The following is a 21609-nucleotide window of genomic DNA, read 5'->3' on the forward strand; positions in this document are numbered from 1 at the left end:
TCAAACAGATTCAATATAGGGCAGCAATCAGCAGTGTGGTGATAACTACACAGCAAAATAATGATACACTTAATTTAACTTTCTGACTTCAGATACATCAGTGCAAATATGAATGGAAGCAAGATCACTTTTTGGTCATACTTTTAGATGGTACAACTGTTATGCATTCCACCTGCAAAAACAAAGGGGTGATGGCTGGAAGGTTTAGAATTAATTTTAACCACTGGCATTGCTCTGGGCAACCCTCCAGACCACCGTTCTTCGCCTGCCAAGCCATTACAGAAGGGGAAAGACCATATGCAAATCAGGCTTGGCCCCACCCCAAAAGGGGCAGTCCAGCACGAACTGCTAGGTCACATCCCTTCTGCACGAGACCACAAGCATCCCCAAACATGTTTCACCCTTGTTGGGGCTCATCAGTGAGGAGTAGCTTGGGTCTCTAGGCCCAGCAGGCACGGGACCCACGTCTGGGCATACCTGTCCCACTCGGGGTGTCAAAGCAAAAACAAAGAGGTGATGGCTGGAAGGTTTAGCATGAATCTTAACCACTGGCATTGCTCTGGGCAAACCTCCAGACCACCGTTCTTTGCCTAGCAAGCCATTACAGAAGGGGAAAGACCATATGCAAATCAGGCTTGGCCCCACCCCAAAAGGGGCAGTCCAGCCTGAACTGCTAGGTCACATCCCTTCTGCACGAGACCACAAGCATGCATTCCACCTGCAACACTCCCCCCAAACCCCTGTTAACCAGGTTTTGTGTCAGTGGAAAGGAGTAGCAAGGAGTCGGATATAGGAGCGAGAAATCAGATTTTAAATTCAATCTACCACCCCAGAATAGGAGGCCAAACAAAACTAAAACCCTTGAAAATTGAGCAAAATGGCACTCCGAATTCACTAGATAGGAGAGTTCAGTTTACCTGTGCGGTAGAATGGATAAGACAGGAATTTATGTGGCTGGGCTAAAGAGGCAAGTAAGCTTACAAGCTGCAAGGTACTAAACATGAATAAAGGTGAGAAAATCGACTTTGGGAAGGAAAGCAGTGCAGCAAAAATCACACATGGCAGAATTGCAATTTCTTATTTTTCATGGGTTTAAAACAAGCGAACAGCTTAGGAAATGAGCTAAACAGTCAAAATCGGAAATTGTTTTTTCTGATGAGCTACAAAGGCACCATAACGGGTATGAGACTGAAGTGAAAGGATGACTTTTTATGGTTGACAGTATGGGATTCTTTATAGGAAAGGAAAATCAGATTTTAGAATGGAAACTATTTCACGGGCAAACTCGGTTTTGTTAGCAAATGATTTGTTCTACTGCAACTGTATTTTAGTGGCTAAATTAGAGAGACCCTGCACGCAAGGAGGTTAATTTGCAATGTTAACCAATTCGCGCTGCGTTCATCCTTATGGGAAATTAATTAATTCATTCAAAAACAGTACCAAGGACTTACAAAAAGGACTGAAATGATTTGGAAAGCATTACGCTAACTCAGAGAGACTAACACAGATTCTTCTTAGGACAGGATGCACAGAGGATTCTGACAATTTAGGAAGTTGCTAGGGTACTTATAGGATTTCTATATGGTTAGACAGAATGCAAGGTAACGGAGCAGTGTATGCAGCTTTTTGGAACTGGGGAAGGGTGATACTTAGAAAATGCACTTGCGTTGGGTAGTTTGAACAGCTAACCGGGTCTCTGGACAGCGGGACAAGGATATGTTCACCTGGGCACCGGCTAGGCTCCCCTTTTTAAGGACAGCGGGGCAACAGGGGTCTGGTCACTGTGGACAGCGGGATGCATCAGCTGGGCAAAGACAGGTCTGGTCACTGAATTCTCCCAAAGGGATTTCCTCCTTTTTCCCTGAATTATTGGGATTTTTGTAGGGTTTAGTTCTGGATAGGTGGTTCTGCCTGGATAGGATCAGAATAGGTGTTCTGGATCTCAGAATCTTGTAGGATGGATTTTTGAATGTTGAATCTCTGGATTTTGAATGCTCTCAATCTCCCTATGCCGCCTCCTTATATAAGCAGGATGACATAAGAGAATGTTTACTATGTGGGTGGAAGTAACCTGGACATACCTCTTGGATGGGGTAGGTCACGCGTTGGATGTCGCCACCTCCCTGTAGGCAGATTGGTTCCAGGGAAGTGACATCAGTTTAAGTGTGCGTTTTATGTTGTGTTTTGTTTCACCAGTTACTTTTGCCAAAATAAGTTATGGAACAAAAACTCTTATGTTCACAATCGTTAACATCATACAAATCAGATAGGCAGATCCCATATTTTAGAAGGAATATGCCATTTCAAACACCAAGTATGTGCGATGCTGCTTTGCCCTTTATGCACAATTTCACTGTTTTCTGGGCAAACAAAACACCTACAATTCTGCAACTGGCTCCATATGTACATATTAGTATTGGGCATATTTTCCTCAGGTTTCATGTCTGTACCATTTGATTCCCACCGAAATACAATTCTTCTGCCATTCCAGTTCTTCAGGGGCTACAAAGACCCACCCAGTCTCATTCTGTGTATCTAAAAATCCCATATAAACTGTTACAATTTTGCAGTACTGCTTATTCAGATTATTGAAATAAATGTCTTCATGTAAAAAGTCTTTTAAATAAAATGGGCTGTATTTGTTCCCAAATGTGGGTGGTATCTCCAACCCCCCCAGACAAATGTCCTCCCATGGTCAGCTTGCACAGGGATTGCCATGACTCCCCCTTTTGAAGTCCTCCAGTTTGAATGCAGGGGAACTCAGTTCTGAGGCAAACACAGGGGTTTGAATCTTCCTTTGTCCTTGGGAGCATCTTTGCCAGGCAGTCTGAGGCAACCTGTAATTATCACACTTAACAGTGCATAGCACAGGGCCCCTGCCCTGGCAGTATCAGTTCACGGGGAGGTGCGACATTGGCCTTTAATCCAAAATTGGTCTGACAGTAATGCCTGAGCCTTGGCCAGGCTGTTGAAGTTCTTTTTGGGGGGAAAAATAAAATACACAGAGCACAATATACCTGTTTCTTCAACCCCTATTCCCAAATGTACAGTTGTGTTTGTGTGTTTTACAGTATTATTTCCCATTTAGCTTTCACAATGTCATTTCACTGCTTTGCACAGCAGGTTAACATGGGTCATTTTTTTCTCGTGTTCATTTTACAAAATGTGGTTTTCCTCGCATTTACTTTCTGAAGGCTTTGACAGCTCTGGTCCATCTCAATACACAGAGATATGCTTGGAAGATGGATTCTTTGAATCTGACACCAGGTAAAGGGGGAGAGAGAACTTGTTTTGAAGTGCTTTGCATGTGTTAATTTGTTTCCAAAGTGAATGCTAGCCATGCGGACTGAAATGAAATTCCCTGCTCTTCAGACTTTATTGGGCAAAACAACGCCGTTCATGGAGCAATGACACTCATTTGATGGTGTTCAATCTGAAATCGATGGACATGCCTGTGTTTTACTAGAACAAAACTGTGATGTTCAGAGATGAAAGTAGCACCAGTGCAAGGTCGTTTTAAATATAGGATATTTTCTTGTGCAGTTTTAAGCTTTTGATATGACGGCACAGCAGCGCTGAGCCAATTCTGCCTTTGAATTCTTCTCTTTGGATTCACATGAAGAAAATAAAATGCAGCCATTCTCAGAGGGGAGGGGGGTCTATGTTCCTTCTCGCCCCATATGTGCTCAGCAGACACAGCACAGCCGTTATTCCTGTAACTGCTAAAATGCAGTTTTGCGATGCAGGGGATTTCTGTTGGACTGGTACAGAATTAGAAGTGAAATTTATAAAGTTGGACCCAACAGGATTTTTGCTGAAATATGGAGAGTAGCCAGAAAGGGGACTTTGGAGGTTAGTGAGACTACCGCCAGAGTAATTCTAAAGAAAACAACCGGAAACAGGGCAAAACCGTGATGCCCTAGTTTTGGTGACCCTTAGCCACCTTCTGGAGCTCACCCAGATATAGAGGCAGACTGTTTTTGACCCGTGGAGCAGTATCCAACAGAGCAAAGTAAGAAGAAAATGGCAACCTTTGCATACTTGGTAATAAGTGTGCAGGACTCTTATTACATCCGGCTACCTTCCCCTCCCTCCCAATGGATTGCTTGTAGGGGGACTGGACTTGAGACTGTTGGAATTTATACGTAAACATGCTTTTGGTTTTGCTACTTTGCGATCCAAGGAGATGCAACTCCACTAATTTGTTACAAGTTGATACCTTTTGTGTCATCCACAATAAACACTGCTAAATCCCTCAAATCTGTTACATTCATCTCATTGATCACTTCTCTACTTCATGACCCCACCTCCTGACTTGTGTCCCTACTCTGTTGCTTGGCTAGGGCTTGCATCCTGGCTTAGGCAGCCTCAAACTTTGTGTTGCTACTGAGAGGCTAAGGTATAAAGAGCAGGATCTGCCTGACAGTCTTAAAGGCACTCCTCTCTATTAGACGGCTCACATTCAAGTCCATCTTTGCCTGCAAGTGGATATCATTTTCATTGTGTTGGGATAGTAGTTTGGGACCTTTTGATCTGTTCAACCATTTCTCTTATTGATGTCCTGCTCTCATTACCCCAGCAGGTCATCATATTGACACTGTGAAGCAGCACCTGGCTGCTGTTTGGTATTTAATAGGACAGATGGAGAGGGCCTGCTCTTTTTTGCAAGTATTCTCTAACTTGTTTCCACCACACAAGTTGATGGTTCCTGTGTCAAATTTGATCCTTCGTTCTTGTCTCACAGTGGCTGCTTTGGAGACCGTTGCATGTTTTGTCTTTGAGATATTCACCTTTAAGGTGATTTTCTTAGTCCAGTGAGCTTCAGGCTCTCCATCAAACCTCTATACATGGTCTTCTCTAGGGAGAAAGTAAGTTAAGATTACTTTCCTTCTCAAGGTCATGTAGGATTTCCATTTCTCTCAGAAGATTCATCTTCCTGTTGTATACTCTCCAACTCCTCCATCAGAGGCTGCGGAGTGGTTTCACTGTGTGGACCCCAAGAAGATACACACAGTGGTATTCTCTGATAGTTTTACACTCTTGCAGATGTCAGGAAGTGGGAAAGAAGCCCATACTGTACCAGCGTAAAAGCAGTGCGGAGCGCCGGCATGGAGAGTCCGGCACCAAGTCCAGTCACTCCTGATAAGAAAGCTGAGAGACAGGTCGTGGTTTTCTTGCAGCTGCCAGAACGTGAGAATTTAAGAAAAAAGCACATACTGTGCCTTTAAAGAATCCATATCAGGCGCAGAGTGCCGGTGCAGAAAGTCCGGCGCCGAGTCCAGTCACTCGCCAGTCAGCCGTCAGAGGCTCTGAGGCGAGTGACTTGAGAACGCGCAGATGTTGAAATCGGAGTTTGGAAAGAAACGCGGGGGAATACATACTGAAAAAACCTCTGCACCGAGAGGAACCAAGAGGGGAGACTGAAGCCTGAGGAACTCAATTTTACCCCTGGAATCCCTATCGGAGTGCCCCCATAGCCTGGCGGATCCAGCTGACTCGGGAACACCGGCCCCAAACTCTGCACATATGGGTAATCTGAATGAAACTACAGTGTTAGTCGGAGATTCTCTGGTGAGTTTAAACTGTACTTTGGCTTCCCTGCCATTATCTCAACACGCATTCACAGCACGCATTCACAGCAAGTCCAGCATGTTCAACATGATTAGGAGTAGTCGCTAGACTCACACCCATGTCAGTAGACTGGCCTGATTTGAAGCTGAAACATAGTGAACTGAATCTTTACACGGAGGGGGCGTGCCGAGGGAGGTGATTATGTTAACGATACCCCCAATGTTTGCAGTGCCGAATCACAACTGTCGCAAGAATCGGTACACAAGGCCCTGACTAGACCAGCACCTATAAACAACCCTGGCCAATACACCCAAAGGGCGAAGTGCGAGAGAATGAACAGGAGGACCCCCCCTGTCTGACTCGAGGACGCAGATGAAATTGGATTATATAAATCCCAAGGAAAATGAGAGAGAAATATTTAGTGGCATGAAGGACAGAGCCAAATACGTAAAGTTGACGGAGAACACTGGGGTTAGAGAGGCCGAATTTGTATAAGCTTGTGCTCAACCAACTCTTGAGACCATGAAGGAAAAAGTGATGCCACTATCGACCAGGGGCTTGTCGACACAGATGCTGTCGCCCATGAGAAACCTACACTTTTACAGACCGCAAAATGAACCATAACCCCCTTGCATCATTGGCAAAAATTGAATACTATGCCAAACCAATTCCGGAGCCGAGATGGAAATGGAGGGGCCCATGGACATGGAGAAGAGAAAAAAAAACTGCACGCCCTGAGAACTTGGGAGCGCAAGATCATATTTTTGAACAGGAGAAAATACCTAGACCTGACGGAACACATTTATTGGACCACACTAAAGAACTCGGATGTTGAACTACTGGAGGGCACTCGGGAGGAGGAAGTCCTAACAAACGACGCATCATGTGGGTTAATTAACGCGTATCAAGAGAACATGCCCCTGGGTCGACCATTATCTGAAAAAGGTGCAGGATGTTGCGCCCCCCCCAAATCTAGCAGGAGCTGACCGGTTCTTGACCATGTTGACTACATTAAGTTTACCTGGGACGTAACTATAAAATGGAGAACACCATGATTCTGATAGCCCCGTTTTGGTCTTGGAGGGTGTGGTATCTTGGCGAGATGGCAATCTGTCAGTCATTGCACCTTTCTTGGAGGATGAATCTGTTGTGCCTTTTGTGGGAGTGTGGGTCTGTACCCAAACAGTCTGTCTCCGTGCGTGACTGTTGAGAGGCGGTAGCATGACTGGTCTTGAATCATTGAGGTGTTGTCTGTGCACACGCAGGCCTTCAACAAGGCCTAGCTACATTTGCAGTTGGAGGATATGTGAAGGTTGCAGAAGCAGGATTGTGGGCCCTTTTTATCATATGTATTCTCTAATTTTGTGGCATTCCTGTGGCCCCTGGCTAGGCACGGGATGCAAATTGGCATCTTCAAGGACTACTTTGCTGCCCTTTCCATCTTTAAAAGCACTCCAGAGCAAGGTACATTTTCAGTTTCCTTGGTTGCCCAGTTTCTGAAGGACTTAACAAAACGTTTTTTTCCCCATGCAGTTTGTCGTTCCTTCTTGGATCGTAATTTAGTCCTAGGTTTTCTTATGGGTTTGCCTTTTGAGCCTATGCACTCATGCTCCATTTGACTCATTACGCTGAAAACTGTCTTCTTGGTTTTGAATCATATCTGTGCGACTTGTCAGTGAGATGCAGATTCTTTATTGTAGGCCCCCTGATCTTCAATTTTCTTGGTAAAGTTGTACTTCAAGTTAGGCCTTCCTTTTCTTTTAAAGATGAGAGGTTGCACAGGTTGGACTCAAAGAGTGTCTTCAGTTTCTGTGTGACTTGAACTACCCCTTTCCACAAGGATGACAAGCTTTTTTTGTCCTTTTCTCGGTCCTGCATTGAAGTGGCTGATTTCTACTAGCAGGCTGGGGAAGTTCCTTATGGTCTTAGAGCGCAATCAACCATGGGACTGGTAGCTACTTTGGCTTTCAGAGGAGTTTGCCACTCAAGGAGATTTCAAATGGTCACTTGGGTGTGCCCTCCCCATACTTTCACTCATCACTGTTGCCTGGAGTTGTTGGCAGATCAGGACTCCAGTTTTGGTAGGGTGGTTTTGCAGAATTGTTTGTTCTAAATACTCTGTCTGCCACCACCTTTACCTGTACTGCTTTGGAGTCAATTCTATATGAGGAATCTGCAGGAAGATGCAATCCATTACAAAGCAAAAAGAGGAAATTCGGGCTACAAAAAGGTTATTTTTTAATTTGTTCTCAATTTGAATGCCAATGAATTCTACGGGTATTTGAAACTGCATTTATAGTGATTTCCACCCCCCACCCCCTGAATAGAAAATATTGTTTCCATCCCCACTAAGGTATAATTGCTTATATTTTCTAATAGACACTGTAAAGAGCCTCACACCCCTCCTGAACATATCCTTTGCACCCCTATAGTTTGAAGACCACTGCCTTAGATTGTGCTAACCTCACCTGCTGAGCACAAGGAGAAAATGGGGTGTACTGAGGTTGTGGGGGTATAGTAGGCGCTACTGTTTTGAAGACAGCGTCCTGTCTGCAGCCGGGGAGTTTGTCGGGCTACAACTGCACCTGTGAAACTTTCCAAAGTCAGCAGGTGCTGGATGAGGCATCTGCCAGAGGTAATTCCATAGAAAGAACATTACTGGTAAGTGTTCCTCCAGTGTCTTGAGATAACCACTGAAAAACAAGTTGTATTTGGAGATCGCTTTGTAAATTATGCAGTGCATCGTAAGAAAAAAAAACTTTGTTCACTGTCTCCACAGGACAAGATGTCTCTAAACATCAGCAGTCAAACATTCCAAGAATACAACCAGTACATGTCGGCTATGGTTGGCTGCCTCTGGACATCCAATGCTTTTCAGCAGGATACTCATGCGCAGGGAATTTTCCTACCTCCTGAAGTCCTAGAGAGAACAGGTGTTCTCAAATGCAGGAACAGCTTCAATATTGTCCACCACCCAGCGTTGATGGGTCATGCTTTCCTCTTTCTTCAGGAGGTAATAATGATATTTTATTTTGTGTAAGTCATATACCTATTTTATATCGGTACCCATGAAGAACAGTTGCAGTTGATGAAACACTGTATTTCTTATGGATAATTAATGTCAAGTTATGTGTTGTTTTTTTATTTCCTTTCTTGTACTGCGACCTGATGCTTCTTTGCTGGAAGCAAATTACAAGTGTTTGCATTTTACTTTTTTTCCTGTTTTGTTTTAGTTTACAGTAAACAGTAGTTCTCAGCTTGTCTCAAAATGGTGGTGGTTTTCGTGATAGGTGCTTATTGTATTTGTTACTGTTGCTGGTTAGTACTCTGTGATTGCTGTAGATTGATAGGTATATTTTATGTTGGGGTATAATAATCTGGAACCGCAGACCTTTCAAACTGTACTTTTAAGTGTCCGTTTTTTGTATCCTGATACAGTTTCTCGTTCCTTGTTCATGGATTGCTAGCTACGCTAATGTTATTGTATGACTGAATTGCAATTTCATGACTTTTCGTTAGTCTTCACTTTTTCTTTTGCTTCTGGTTACTATATGGCTGCCTGGTTTGGACAGGCATGAGGAAGGTTGCAGGCTGTAGGTTCCGAGGAAACCCACCACCTTCACCATGCCTGTTGCCTACAGCCTGCATATCCTCCGCACTTCCATACCAACAACGCTCCATGAGGTAGCCCTGCTGGGCAGAAGCAGCATGATCCTTGGCTCTGTGCCATCTTAACAATGGCCGCCGCCATTGCAACCATCTTGCATTTGCTATGCTACTCCTTTCTGCCTTCCAGAAGCAGATTGGCTGTCTTTTTCACCTAAATTAACCAATCCAGGGGAGCTGACAGGTGAAGCTGGCTCCCACTAAGGCCCACACCAATGCTTTTCTCCTGTCTGGCCTATCCGGCCGTGGCCGCCGTGCCAGCAAACCCCCTTTATTCCCTCCTCCGCCCCTCTGTTTTTGCTGTTCCAGATTTGGATCCAGCCCTGTTCAGTAGATCACAGCATCTCCACTTCGATGACCTCGAGGTAAGTGTTGCGGCCAGTCACTAGCCTTAGCTGCGCGCCCCGCGTCCTGTTCTGTCTACAAGCGTGGCCATTCCTACTGCACCTAAATGAAGTCCCCTTTGGCTTGTTATCTTTTTCCTGCCTGGTCCATTGCTTGTCCACCCTGTGCCTTCAGACCTCTTGCCTTGGCCCCTGCCTGCATTGTTTCACCCAGGCATAATAATAATAATAATAATTTTCATTTATATAGCACTACGAACCCTTAGGCATCTGAGCGCTGCTTATTTGTACCCACGGTGTGTGGTGCTCATTTCTCGACCTCGGAAGGATGAAAGCTGAGTTTGGCCTGCTGGGATTCGAACCTGCGTCGGCAGGCTCTGCCTGGATGTCAAAGCGAGCGCTCTACTCTCTGCTATCTAACCTGCTGTCAGCCTGGCTGGGCCTGGCTGTCCTCTGGTTTTCACGTGTCTCCCCTTGTCTTGATCTAGGCCCTGATCCCTGGTGTCTAGGCCTTTTGACTTGCTCCATATTCACTTTTGTCTGCATCAACCTGGCGCTGCTGACGTTCTCTTGAACTTAATCCTTCTGTTACTCTATCAGCCTTGCTGCTTCTATTGGATATCTGCACCATATCAACTGTGACTGTTGGTCTGTGCTATAGCAGCCTACCTGGCTGCTCAATGTCTTCTACTCCTGCTGCATGTGCCTGCCACTGCCTACTTGGCTCTTACAATGTTTGCTGTTGATGCCTGCCACTATTTACCCGCCTACTTTGGTCCTTGTTCATCTGCTTGAGATCTCCATTTTACCCAGGGCTGTAAGTTTGATTTATTGTCTGTGCAATTATGAGATGGCGTTTTCATACTTCCTCTGCCCTCTCATTTCTGCTGTTTGCTCACCTGCTGCTGCTTATTGATGTTGTCCCCTGCACCAATGTGGTTGGCTTTCCAAATTGTGCTCCCTCGGTGTAGTCACTGTTGCCTACTTGTAAGTTCATACCGGTTGTTACCCCCTTACACCTTGTTTTGCTTCCCAATTCCTGCCCACCCCACTGTCTCCTCATTTCCTACCTTGTTGTGTTGAACCTCTCACCTGCATACTTATCCTTTCTCCTACCTCCATCCTAGCGTTAGCCACTCCTCTCCTCCCCTACTTGCATCTCCCCTACTCCCTCCCCTGCATTTCATGTTTTGCATTTGCACGTTCCGAATTGTTGCAAGGCCAAGTAGGATCGTTTTTGTTTGTCCACCTCCCCTGTTCCTCCCTGACATGCACTCCTCCCCTCCTCCTTCCCCCTGCATTTTATGTTATAGATATGCATGTTCCGAATTGCAGCAAGGCCTAGTAGGATTGTTTTTCATTTTTGTTTCTTGTTTGTTTTTTGCTGCTCTTCACCACTGTTCCTCTCTGACTTACACTCGCAACTCCCCACCCACCCCCCGTATTGCATTCATGTTTTTTGCACTTACCCATTCCGAATGTCTCAAGACCTCGTAGGATCGCTTTATTTTGGGTTTTTTCCCCTGTTTCCCTCCACCCCCTTGTCTTGTTGCACCTTGAAACACTGTTTGGCTGTATAAGCGCATTACAAATAACCAATAAATAAAATAAATATAGCTCCATCAAAACAAGAGATGATGGCTGGAAGGTTTAGAATTCACCTTAACCTCTGGCCTCGCTCTGGCCAACCCTACAGACCATCGTTCTTCGCCTGCCAAGCCATTACGAAAAGGCAAAGACCATATGCAAATCAAGTTCAGGTCACACCCCAAAAGAGGCAGTGCAGCCCGAACAGCTTGGTCACATCCCTTCTGCAGGATACTACAAGCATCCCTAAACATATTTCAGTCTTGTTTGGGCTCATCAATAAGGAGTAGCTTGGGTCGCTAGGCCCAGCAGGCACGGATCCCATGCCTGGACGTACCCACCCCCCTCGGTGTGACTACAGCAAAACAAGAGGTGGTGGGTTTAACGTTTAGAATTAATCTTAACCGCTGGCATTGCTCTGGTAACCCTCCAGATCATTGTTCTTTGCCTGCCGAGCCATTTTAAAATGGGAAAGACCATATGCAAATCAATTTGTCTTTTGCCTCTTGTGACCAAATGGATCCATGTCACTTGCACACTGTTTCCTGTTCTGGGCTTTTCTTAGACAGCTCATCTTAATCAGATGCCTTAGTACAATTAGTCCAGTTAAAGTAAACCAATATTGTAACTACCATGTTGATTTGCTTTCTTAGACGGTCCCCAGCTGGAAACATGCTCTGGTGTCATGAAGAGCTCCCAATCTCCTGGTTCTAATGGATACCTTCCTTTCACAGATTCCACATCTTTTGAAATGTCGTCCAGCCGTACACTGATTTGGGCATTGTCTCACAGTGAAGAGTTAGCCTTATGTATCTCTGAACCAATTCATTAATGGTGTCAATGGTATTCTCCAGCATGGGGTCTGGCATGGATTCACATGCTCATGAATATTCCCCGTCGTCAAGCTGGGAATCCTCGGTACAGAAAAAAATCGGTATCGGTATCAGTTTCGTTTCTGATCTGTCTTTCCTATTAGTAACCAATCACTGATCTCTGGGTCATACTGCCCACAGACAATGACTGCATTCTCCCTAAGCCCCGCCTCCGGCAGCCATCATCAGATTTTTACCGCACGTTCAAGTGTTGGGAGTCCTCGTGCTATAGCTCTCGAGCTTTTGCTGCGTTTTCGTGCTTTTTCAAAGCGAATTTCTCATTTTTCGGTTAAATTGAGCCTCAAGCTCCACCGTCTTTACATCCGATCAACGGGGACCCATTTTGGAAGTTTTGACGCCCCCTCAAGGGTTAAGATTTCATCGAACTTTGCTTTTGGAGGATTCCAGATGTTTCTGAGGCCTACCCCGGACATGGCCACGAGAAAGGGAGCTCGACGCCCGGGAAGCTGTTCAGGGCCTGCCCTGGATGCCAGCTGCAGAACATGTTCAAGGAAGACGAGCATTGCTTATGCCTCTACTGTCTTCACAAGGACAGAACGCACGTGGAGGAAGACTGTGCGTTTTGCGGGAGAATGTAGGAGCGAACCATGAGGGACCGCCATCTTCGTCTCGCCAACTGGCTGGAGGGAAAGAGCCTGTCAGGTGAGAAGAAAAAGAAGAAATCCGAGCGGTCTTCTAAGGCCTGTGAGGGCGCCTCGGCGACGGAGGCCCAACAGAAGGCTAAGCACCACGAGTCCACGGGCACCAGGAGCGTCGAACAGTCGGGCCCCTCGGCTGCCAGGCAGGGCGCATCCTCTGCGGCGCCATCGACCACGAGCCAACGCTCTGGCTCAGGTAAGAGGAAATCCGAGAACCCGGCCAAGCTTCTGGAGAGACCTCGGTCGATCTCGAAGATTTCGGCTGAGGGGGAGCGAGGCGGGGAGCCCTCCCCCAAGGTGAAGGCCACAAGCACGTAGTCAGTGACTAAGGCCTTGATTCACCCAGCCAAGGCCTCTATCGAGAAGGTCGCGGCAACCCTGGCGCACCCTGCGGAGGTTACCCCTGTGGTAGCGGCCTCGGGGCCCAGAGTCTCCCTGCCACCTCGGAGGGAGGCATCTTTCAAGCCCAACGAAAGAACCCCCACGAAAGCCCCGGCGGAGAAGGGGGGGCAGTGGCTGTCGTGGATTCAGACACAACCTCCGAGGAGGAACTTGTCGAAGCCCCTGAGAGCCACGACGCGGGCATGGAGGAGGACCAGCCCGTCGAGAGGCATCCCGATGAGGAGGATGACGGAAGCGACGGCGGCACCGACGGGATCCCAGACCGCCCGTCGCAGCCAGTGCCCAGGACAACTCGGTGGCCATTTTGATGGCAATTCAATCCTTATGCTCTGAAATAAGGACTAGATTGCCTTTACCCCCGACGGGGGAGCCGGAACCAGGCCCTACGGAGGAGCCAGGGGCAGGGCCGTCGGGAAGTCCACCACCCAAGAGAAGAAAAACACATCCTCCTGCACCCTTCCAGCCCTCAAGGCCTGCTTAACCCTACTCCATGACGACGGTCCGCGGGGATGACACGGCCACGACGGGCACGGACGACAAGAGTGGCAACGGCGGGGTGGACCTCCCGTCTTCCTCGCCCGATGAGATTGGATCCTTCCATGCAATAATCTCTGGGGCATCCAAGCTTTTCCAGCTCTGCCCCGACGAAAAGGAGGGGTTCCTCTATCAATGTCGAGAGACCAAGAGGAAGACGGTCCTCGCGGTACCTCTACTGGATGACATCTGGGACGAGGGGCTCTCCCTCCTCAAGAACCCGTCCACGACGGCGGCAAAAAGGGACCGATACGAAAAGAAGTACCGGGTCCCCGACGCGGCCCCTCTTTGTCTTAGAGCACAGCCGACCCAGGATTCAGTCGTCTCAGCGGCGGCCAGGAAGAAGGCAGGGGGGACATTGGCATTGACTTGAGGGAGGGAAAGACGCTCGACGCAATGGGACGACGAGTCATCACGTCGGCGGCGACGACGGTTAAGACGGCCAACGCCCTGGCTATCGTTGCCCTTTACGACAGTGAACTTTGGTATAAAATCGCTCCCTTGTTGGACTTCCTGCCGGACGACAAGAGGGCAGAAGCCCTGGAAATCCTGCAAGAAGGCGAGGTGGCGTCGGACCATGCCATAACGGTGGCGACGGACATCGCTGACACCGGTTTCCGCCAGTTGGGCAACAATGTTTGCCTCAGTCGGCGCGGATGGCTGAATGCGACAGAGTTCTGCCAGGACGTACAAGCCAAAGTGTTGGACATGCCCTTTGATGGGAAAAACCTGTTTGGGAAGACAGTCGATGAGTCCCTGCAAGCCATCAAAACGGAGACAGCCCGAGCCCTGGGAGTTCTCCAGCAACGACGGCCGTTCTTTCGGAACACCGGAGGCAAGCAAGGGACCTCCAAAGGTTCCGGCAGCGGCTCCTCTACCAACCGTCAAGCAGCCCGTTCCTCGTCGCAGGAGCCCTATAGAGGACGGGGCAAGTCTGGGGGTTACCACCGTTGTCGCCAGGGAGGTCAAGGCGGCAAGGCGACCTCGAAACAGGACTGAACCGACCGTGGCGTCGGGCCCCCTCCGAAGCACCCCGGTGGGAGGCCGGCTGGCAAAGATCGTCAGCGTGTGGGAGTCCATCTCCGACCGTTGGGTGCTGGATACCCTGACCCAGGGGCACGCCTTAGAGTTTCTAAAGAAGTGCCCTCGCGTGCCACCCGTGGCAACGAAGGAAAACCACGTATCCCAGCTGCTGATGGAAGTAAGGGCGATGCTCAAGAAAGGTGCCATCAAGCTCGTCCCAAAGACTTCGGGGCTCCGGGGTCTACTCAAGATATTTTCTCGTAAAGAAGACAGGAGGTTGGCGTCCCATCCTGGACCTGCGTCAACTGAACAAGTACATCAAGGCTCAGAAGTTCCGGATGGTCACCCTCCAGCACGTGCTGGGACAGCTAAGGACACCGGAAGTTCCTCACGTTCGTGGTCCAAGGACGGCACTACCAGTTCAAGGCCCTCCAGTTCAGATTAAAGTCGGCACCCAGGGTATTCACCAAGTGCCTAGCACCGGTGGCGGCGTGGCTACGCCTGCAAGGGTTCCACGTCTATCCCTACCTGGACGATTGGCTCATCCGAGCAAGGACTAGGGAGCTCGCCGTAGAACACACAGCGAAGACCGTCCAGCTACTCACGGACCTGGGGTTCTCCAACTTCCCCAAATCCCACCTGGTCCCTTCGCAGGTCGCCCTGTTTCTGGGAGACAAGCTCGACACAGTGGCACGGCTGGCCTCGCCGTCCGACGAAAGCCATCCTGGGCAAGGTGCAACGCCTGCTAGCTACGGACATAGCCAGGGTAAGATCCATCAAATCCCTTCTCGGGATGATGTCCTCCTGAATCTATCTGGTACGCCTATGCAGACTTCGAATGCGTCCACTGCAAGAGTTCCTCGACGCACGCTGGATCCAGGCGACGGGCAGCTTCGAGGACAGGATACCGCTCAACTAGACCTTCCGATAAGCGATCCGGTGGTGGGGCACTTGCACTCATCAGATGGCGGGCGCAGACTTTCAGACCCCAGTTCACCAGGTAACAGTGACGACGGATGCCTCCCTGGAAGGGTGGGGAGCGCATACCGGAAATCTCCACGCGAGAGGCCTTTGGCTCCCGGAGGAAAAACAGCTTCATATCAACATTTTGGAGCTCTGCGCAGTGTTTTGGGCCCTCGGGTCCTTTCTTCCGTCCCTCAAGGGCAAGGTGGTGAGGATCTTCACCGACAACACCACCACGATGTTCTACATCAGGAAGCAGGGTGGAACCAGATCCCCAGCCCTGTCCAAGGAATCCCAGGATCTGTGGCACTGGGTTGTCTACAAGGGGATGTTTCTGGTACCTTTTCATCTGGCAGGGATAAAGAACACCATCGCCGACTCACTTAGCAGGGAGCTGCGCTCGTGCCACGAGTGGGAGCTGCGCCAGGATCAAGTGGATTGACTCTTCGACCTGGGGTCTGCCCCACAGCCTGATCTCTTCGCAACGACGACAAACTCCAAGTGCCAGAGGTTTGCCAGCAGGTTCCCCCAACCGAGGAGCATGGGCGATGCTTTCTCGTTCCCCTAGGACAACCTGTTCCTCTATGCTTTCCCGCCTTTGCCACTGCTACTCCGGCTCGTCAACCAGCTCAAGAGGTCCCGTTGCAGAATGATCCTCGTCGCACCGGCTTGGCCGAGACCGATCTGGTTCCCGGACCTTCTGAACTTATCGGCATCCCCACCAGTCAAACTGCCCGTGGACGCGGATCTTCTCTCCAGAGGAGGAGGCGCCATTCTTCATCACGACCTGAAGTCGCTGAACTTGCAGGCCTGGCTCCTGCAGCACTAGAGCTTGGGGGATACGATATATCGGCCGACTGCAGAGAGGTTCTTGCAAAGGCCAGGGCGTCCTCAACTCTCAAGTGTTACGGACACAAATGGAAAAGGTTCTCTGTCTCGTGCCGGGCACAGAAGATTAACCCTCTGTGGATTACGGCCCCTCAAGTACTGCCGTACCTACTGTCGCTGGCCAAGGCTGGACTAGCTCACGCCTCCATCAAGATGCATCTGGCTGCCATCTGCAGATACACCAGGACGGGTGTCCTTGTGGTCTCATCGCCTGGTGAAGGAGTTTATGAAGGGACAATTCCGCTCGTTCCCGCCGGTGAAGGCCCCAGCCCCGGTGTGGGAGCTCAACGTGGTGCTGACTAGGCTCATGGGGACTCCGTTCGAGCCTATGCATACGGCACTGTTGAAGTTCCTATCGTGGAAAACAGCTTTTCTTGGGTCCATCACATCCGCACGGCGCGTCAGAGAGATTCAGGCCCTATCTTGCAAGCCTCCATACTTGACTTTTCACGACACGAGGGTGGTGCTCAGGACGCACCCCTCCTTTGTGCCCAAGGTGCTGTCGGACTTCCACCTCAACGAGCCCTTGGTGTTACCAGTTTTCTTCCCGTCGCCTTTGTCGCCGGCCGAGAAGACTTTGCACTCGCTGGATGTAGCTAGAGCGCTGAAGTTCTACGTGGACCGCACGAAGAGTTTTCGGAAGAAGTCACAGCTTTTTGTGAACTTTGGACCTGTGAATTAAGGGAAGGCCCTCTCGAAGGCTTCCATTTCCAGATGGCTCTCCGGCTGCATCATGCACTGTCACCAGTTGGCAAACCGACCGCTGCCCGGCCGTCCGAGAGCCCAATCGACCAGAGCGATCGCTGCTATCACAGCGTTCTTGTCTGGTGTGCCCCTGCTGGACATCTGCAGGGCTGCTACGTGGAGGTCGACGCACACCTTCACGAAATTCTACTGCGTCGATCGGGATTCCAGGGAGGAGTCCCCATGGTCAGCCAAGCAGTGCTGCGCAACCTGTTCGCCTGAAGGGCCTGGTGAGGAGGTAAGAGTTGCTTAATGTTGAGCCTTTTGCCACCTCCCGTGGTTGTGCATGTGTGTACTGCTATGTAATCTTATATTCATGAGCATGTGAATCCATGCCAGACCCCATGCTGGAGAAGGAACAAGTTACTTACCTGTAACTGTTGTTCTCCAGCATGGGTCTGGCATGGATTCACATGCGAACCCTTCCGCCTACCCCTCTGCGGCTCTTCACTTGGTCATACTGCCACTTTACGTGCTACCAAATCTGAGGATGGCTGCCGGAGGCGGGGCTTAGGGAGAGGGCAGTCATTGGCTGTGGGCAGTATGACCCAGAGACCAGTGATTGGTTACTACTGAGAAAGACAGATCAGAAACAAAACTGATACTGATTTTTTTCTGTACCGGGGATTCCCAGCCTGACGACGGGGAATATTCATGAGTATGTGAATCCATGCCAGACCCATGCTGGAGAACAACCGTTACAGGTAAGTAACTTGTTCCTTTCTTGACCTGGAGGTGATAATGTGTCTGTTTTAATTACTAAGATTTGTTTTTGCAGAACAGCCACAATGTGTTCTTTTCTTACTGTCCCATCCCTCCTCTGCCCCTCCCCTCCATCCCAAGTCAGTCCTCAGGCCCTGTAATGACTATGGTAGGTAGATGTTGGTTTCTGACCTACATCACCTTTTGATGTGTTCTGTGGAGCACACTCAGTTTGTGGTGCTTTCCTTCGCCCCACTTATTAAGGAAGGGAGCAGTGGTTGCAGCATGTCTGGAAAACTGGCTTTTATGGGTGAGCTGAGAAGACCGAATAGTCGAAGTACTCAGGATAACTTGTTCCCTTCTTCATATTTTGAAGGAAAGTCAGGTGTAGTCTTTGACCTGTTTGAGACCCTCCTGTTAATAGGGGCAGTTCTGGGGACACTGTGGCATGGCAATTCCTCCTCCAGAGAGCATGGGCATCTTTCAGACCACACCAGCACAGTGCTTTGTCAAATTAGGAATGCCCGGACTGTATTTTCCTGGATTTCTTTCTCATGCCTTTTCAATCATGTATTTTCCTTATTTCCAAAGCCTGTCTGATGTGATCTAAGCACTGCATTGGTTGCTGAGACACCAATGTTCTCAGTCCACAAACGGCATGCAAGATCTTCTCCAGGTAAGCCCATTGAATTGTCAAGATCTCCATTGGTGAGGTCTCCCCTGCCAATCCTCTTTGGGGTGTGGCCTTCATTCATTATGTTGGCGGGTGCATTCTTGAGTGTTGTGTAGCCTCAATCTTTAGTGAGCACCCTTGGGAAGGGCACAAGAAGGCCAATCATATAAACCTTTTTGAACATTGTGTCCAACATTGAGTTCTGTTTTGCCTTTGGTCAAAGGGTGCACTGCCAAAGTGTTGACCGACAATATCACTGCCATGCATTATATCAACAATCATGGTGTGATGGCTCCAGTGGTATAGGAAGGCCATTTGCTTTTAGTTTTGCATGATCCGACAACTAGGTGTCTGGGACTGCAACCCCTCTGGTGGGCAGTCTCAACGTTCCAACAGCTGCATTAAATCAGCGCACACGTTTTCACGTGTGTGGGGGGGTGTTGAATCAAATATTGTGATCTTCACCAAGTGGGCGTTCTCCCAGCTTGTCCGGTTTACTTTCAGCATGAATAGGAAGTGAGACCTTTTTGCTCCAGGGAGTTTTCCCCAAGAGACTGGAACAGTGACCGGGGAATCCTTTGGGATTAGTCTGATATATTCATTTTCCCATTATTGCTGATTCCACTGGTGTTTAGGATATTGAAGCAAAGTGTGGGATGGGATGGATGATGAGTATACTTGTTAATGTATTTATTGTGTTTTGGTTTTAAGACAAACCTTTCACAAAAAATGTAGTCATTGCATATAAAAACCTAATAAATCAACAAAGTATACCAGCAAATTTACACATTTCCCTCAGTTAAAACATCTATAAAATTCATAGTTGCTATACATAAAGGGATATGGTCCCCACTCATTGTTTTCCAGATATCCAAGACCTCCATATTTTAAAAAATATTTAAAAATCTTACAAAGTGTGTTTGTGCTGCAAATGAAAGCAGTCCATAAAAAGATGTTCTAGTGTTGTGTATGCAAATTCCTGTCTACAATATCTACAAAGTTTAGGGGCCTCATTGGAATACTACAGATTTCATGTGTTGGAAGCAAATTGAGTCTTTGCCTCAGGAAATTGTATCTCTGATATTTTTTCAGAGATACCTAGATATGCAAGCCAAACTTTTTTTCAAATATTTGTGAAAAACACAACCACGTTCATATAATGGGTTAGTGCTGGCGATTTGCGCTCAACCTAAAATTATATTAGGTTCACTTCTATCAAATAGTTACAAAGTCCACATAATGTAATTGCTATTTATTCTATTTGTAATTCACAGCCGACAAACGTTTTAATAACTTGTCGGTGCCCGGGATTTAACCCGATGATCAGCTGATTCCTGAAAAGGTCTGAGAGGCTAATTGTGAAGACTTAACTCCACAATACTTGCTGGCGTGGGATTAAGAAAACACATGTAGCACTCTCTAACAGATAATATAATAAACAACATTTGGACATTGCCCAACTAACGCTGGGACCATATGGCATTCTTCTGACCAAGTTTTGCAACCAGTAGGGGTACCTATACCCAGATATAGCTGCCTTGAAGACAAGTTGTCGATACGCATGTCGGCTGTGAATTACAAATCTAATAAATAGCAATTACATTATGTGGACTTTGTAACTATTTGATAGAAGTGAACCTAATATAATTTTAGATTGAGTGCAAATCAGCACTAACCCATTATATTCAGTTCTCATAAAGAAAAGTTAAGAGGAATCCCTCTCAGTGCTGATGTTGCAGCCACCCTACTAGACATGCTTACAGCCAGAGCGCACCCAATTTATGGCTGTACCCCAACCCAATCCCATAATTTCACTTATATTTCATGGTTGCCTCCCTGGTATTTATTAAATCGCTCTGCTGGAGTTTCTTTTATACTTGTAGTGGAAGCACTGATAACTCATTTATGCTGGACTCGATAATATTTAGAGTCATCAGCACTTATATTGTTTTACCACTAGTAAGGTCATATTCTCATGCAGTTTCATGTACAATGAATCTTGTATGGGCGTTAACATTTTATTACATAAGAGAAGCGATTTCCATGTGCCATATGCCTCATAAAATGTAAAGCCCTGTTCATAGCGTAAGGATTGAATCTGTCTCCTTTGACTAAATTCAAGGCAGCTTTCTAAATCTTCCCTTCCAGTTTTTCCCATTGAATTCTTTTCAATTTTGATTCTGAACCATAGGTTAAACTAGGAACTACCTTGCCTTTGTAAAATTTAGTCTGGAGACAAATTGTACATTTTGCGTATGTTTTCAATTCCTTTCATCTGTAATATTAATATAAGCCTTTAATCAGTAGCTGTTTATTGAGGGCTTATAAAGAGATACATCGTTTAAAATTGGTACCTAGGTACTTCCAATTTTCAACCTGATCTAAGTTGATGTTAGTATAGCAGGCAAAGTTCCCCTGCATGACTCTTTGCAGGTTAAAATTTAGAATGTGTTTTTTTTTGTTTTTTTTTTGCTTCATTTAATTCCAAGTCTAGCTCATTCATATATCTCGAAAGGGAATTCAAGGAACACAGTAGAACTATTGGGATTTGGACCATTATTATTATGTCATCTGCATAAACCATATATTGGATATGCAGATGGCCCAACTTAAGAGGATATGAAACCTATGACCCCAGTGCTATAACTAGATTGGTGATATACAAATTAAGAGTGGGAGACAGGACACATCCCTGGCAAAGCCCTCTATATGATATACATTCTTCTGTCAGCGCTTCTTTTAAGTCATGACCAACTTGAATGACTATCAGTGTGAATGTACCTCAGAATGTTAAAGGCAATTGACATCCCAAGTGACAGAAGGTATACCACAACTTTTCCCTATGAACTTTATCAAAAGCCTGTGTAAAATCCCTTTGGGGGTGGGACCAAGCCTGATTTGCATATGGTCTTTCCCCTTTTGTAATGGCTAGGCAGGCGAAGAACGATGGTCTGGAGGGTTGCCCAGAGCAATGCCAGAGG

The 21609-nt window shown here is 47.5% G+C and overlaps 1 protein-coding gene across 1 annotated transcript in view; it reads left to right on the forward strand.

Annotated features, from left to right (window-relative positions):
- Positions 1-21609, forward strand: part of CENPI (centromere protein I) — a 1093019-nt gene that overhangs the window by 910641 nt on the left and 160769 nt on the right. The window contains exon 19 of the mRNA XM_069613020.1: positions 8351-8584. Coding sequence (XP_069469121.1) covers positions 8351-8584 — 234 coding nt within the window. The remainder of the gene's footprint in view (positions 1-8350; positions 8585-21609) is intronic.

The sequence above is a fragment of the Ambystoma mexicanum genome, chromosome 5p, assembly GCF_040938575.1.
Source record: "Ambystoma mexicanum isolate Mex_15411 chromosome 5p, UKY_AmexF1_1, whole genome shotgun sequence".
Classification (NCBI taxonomy): Eukaryota; Metazoa; Chordata; class Amphibia; order Caudata; family Ambystomatidae; genus Ambystoma; species Ambystoma mexicanum.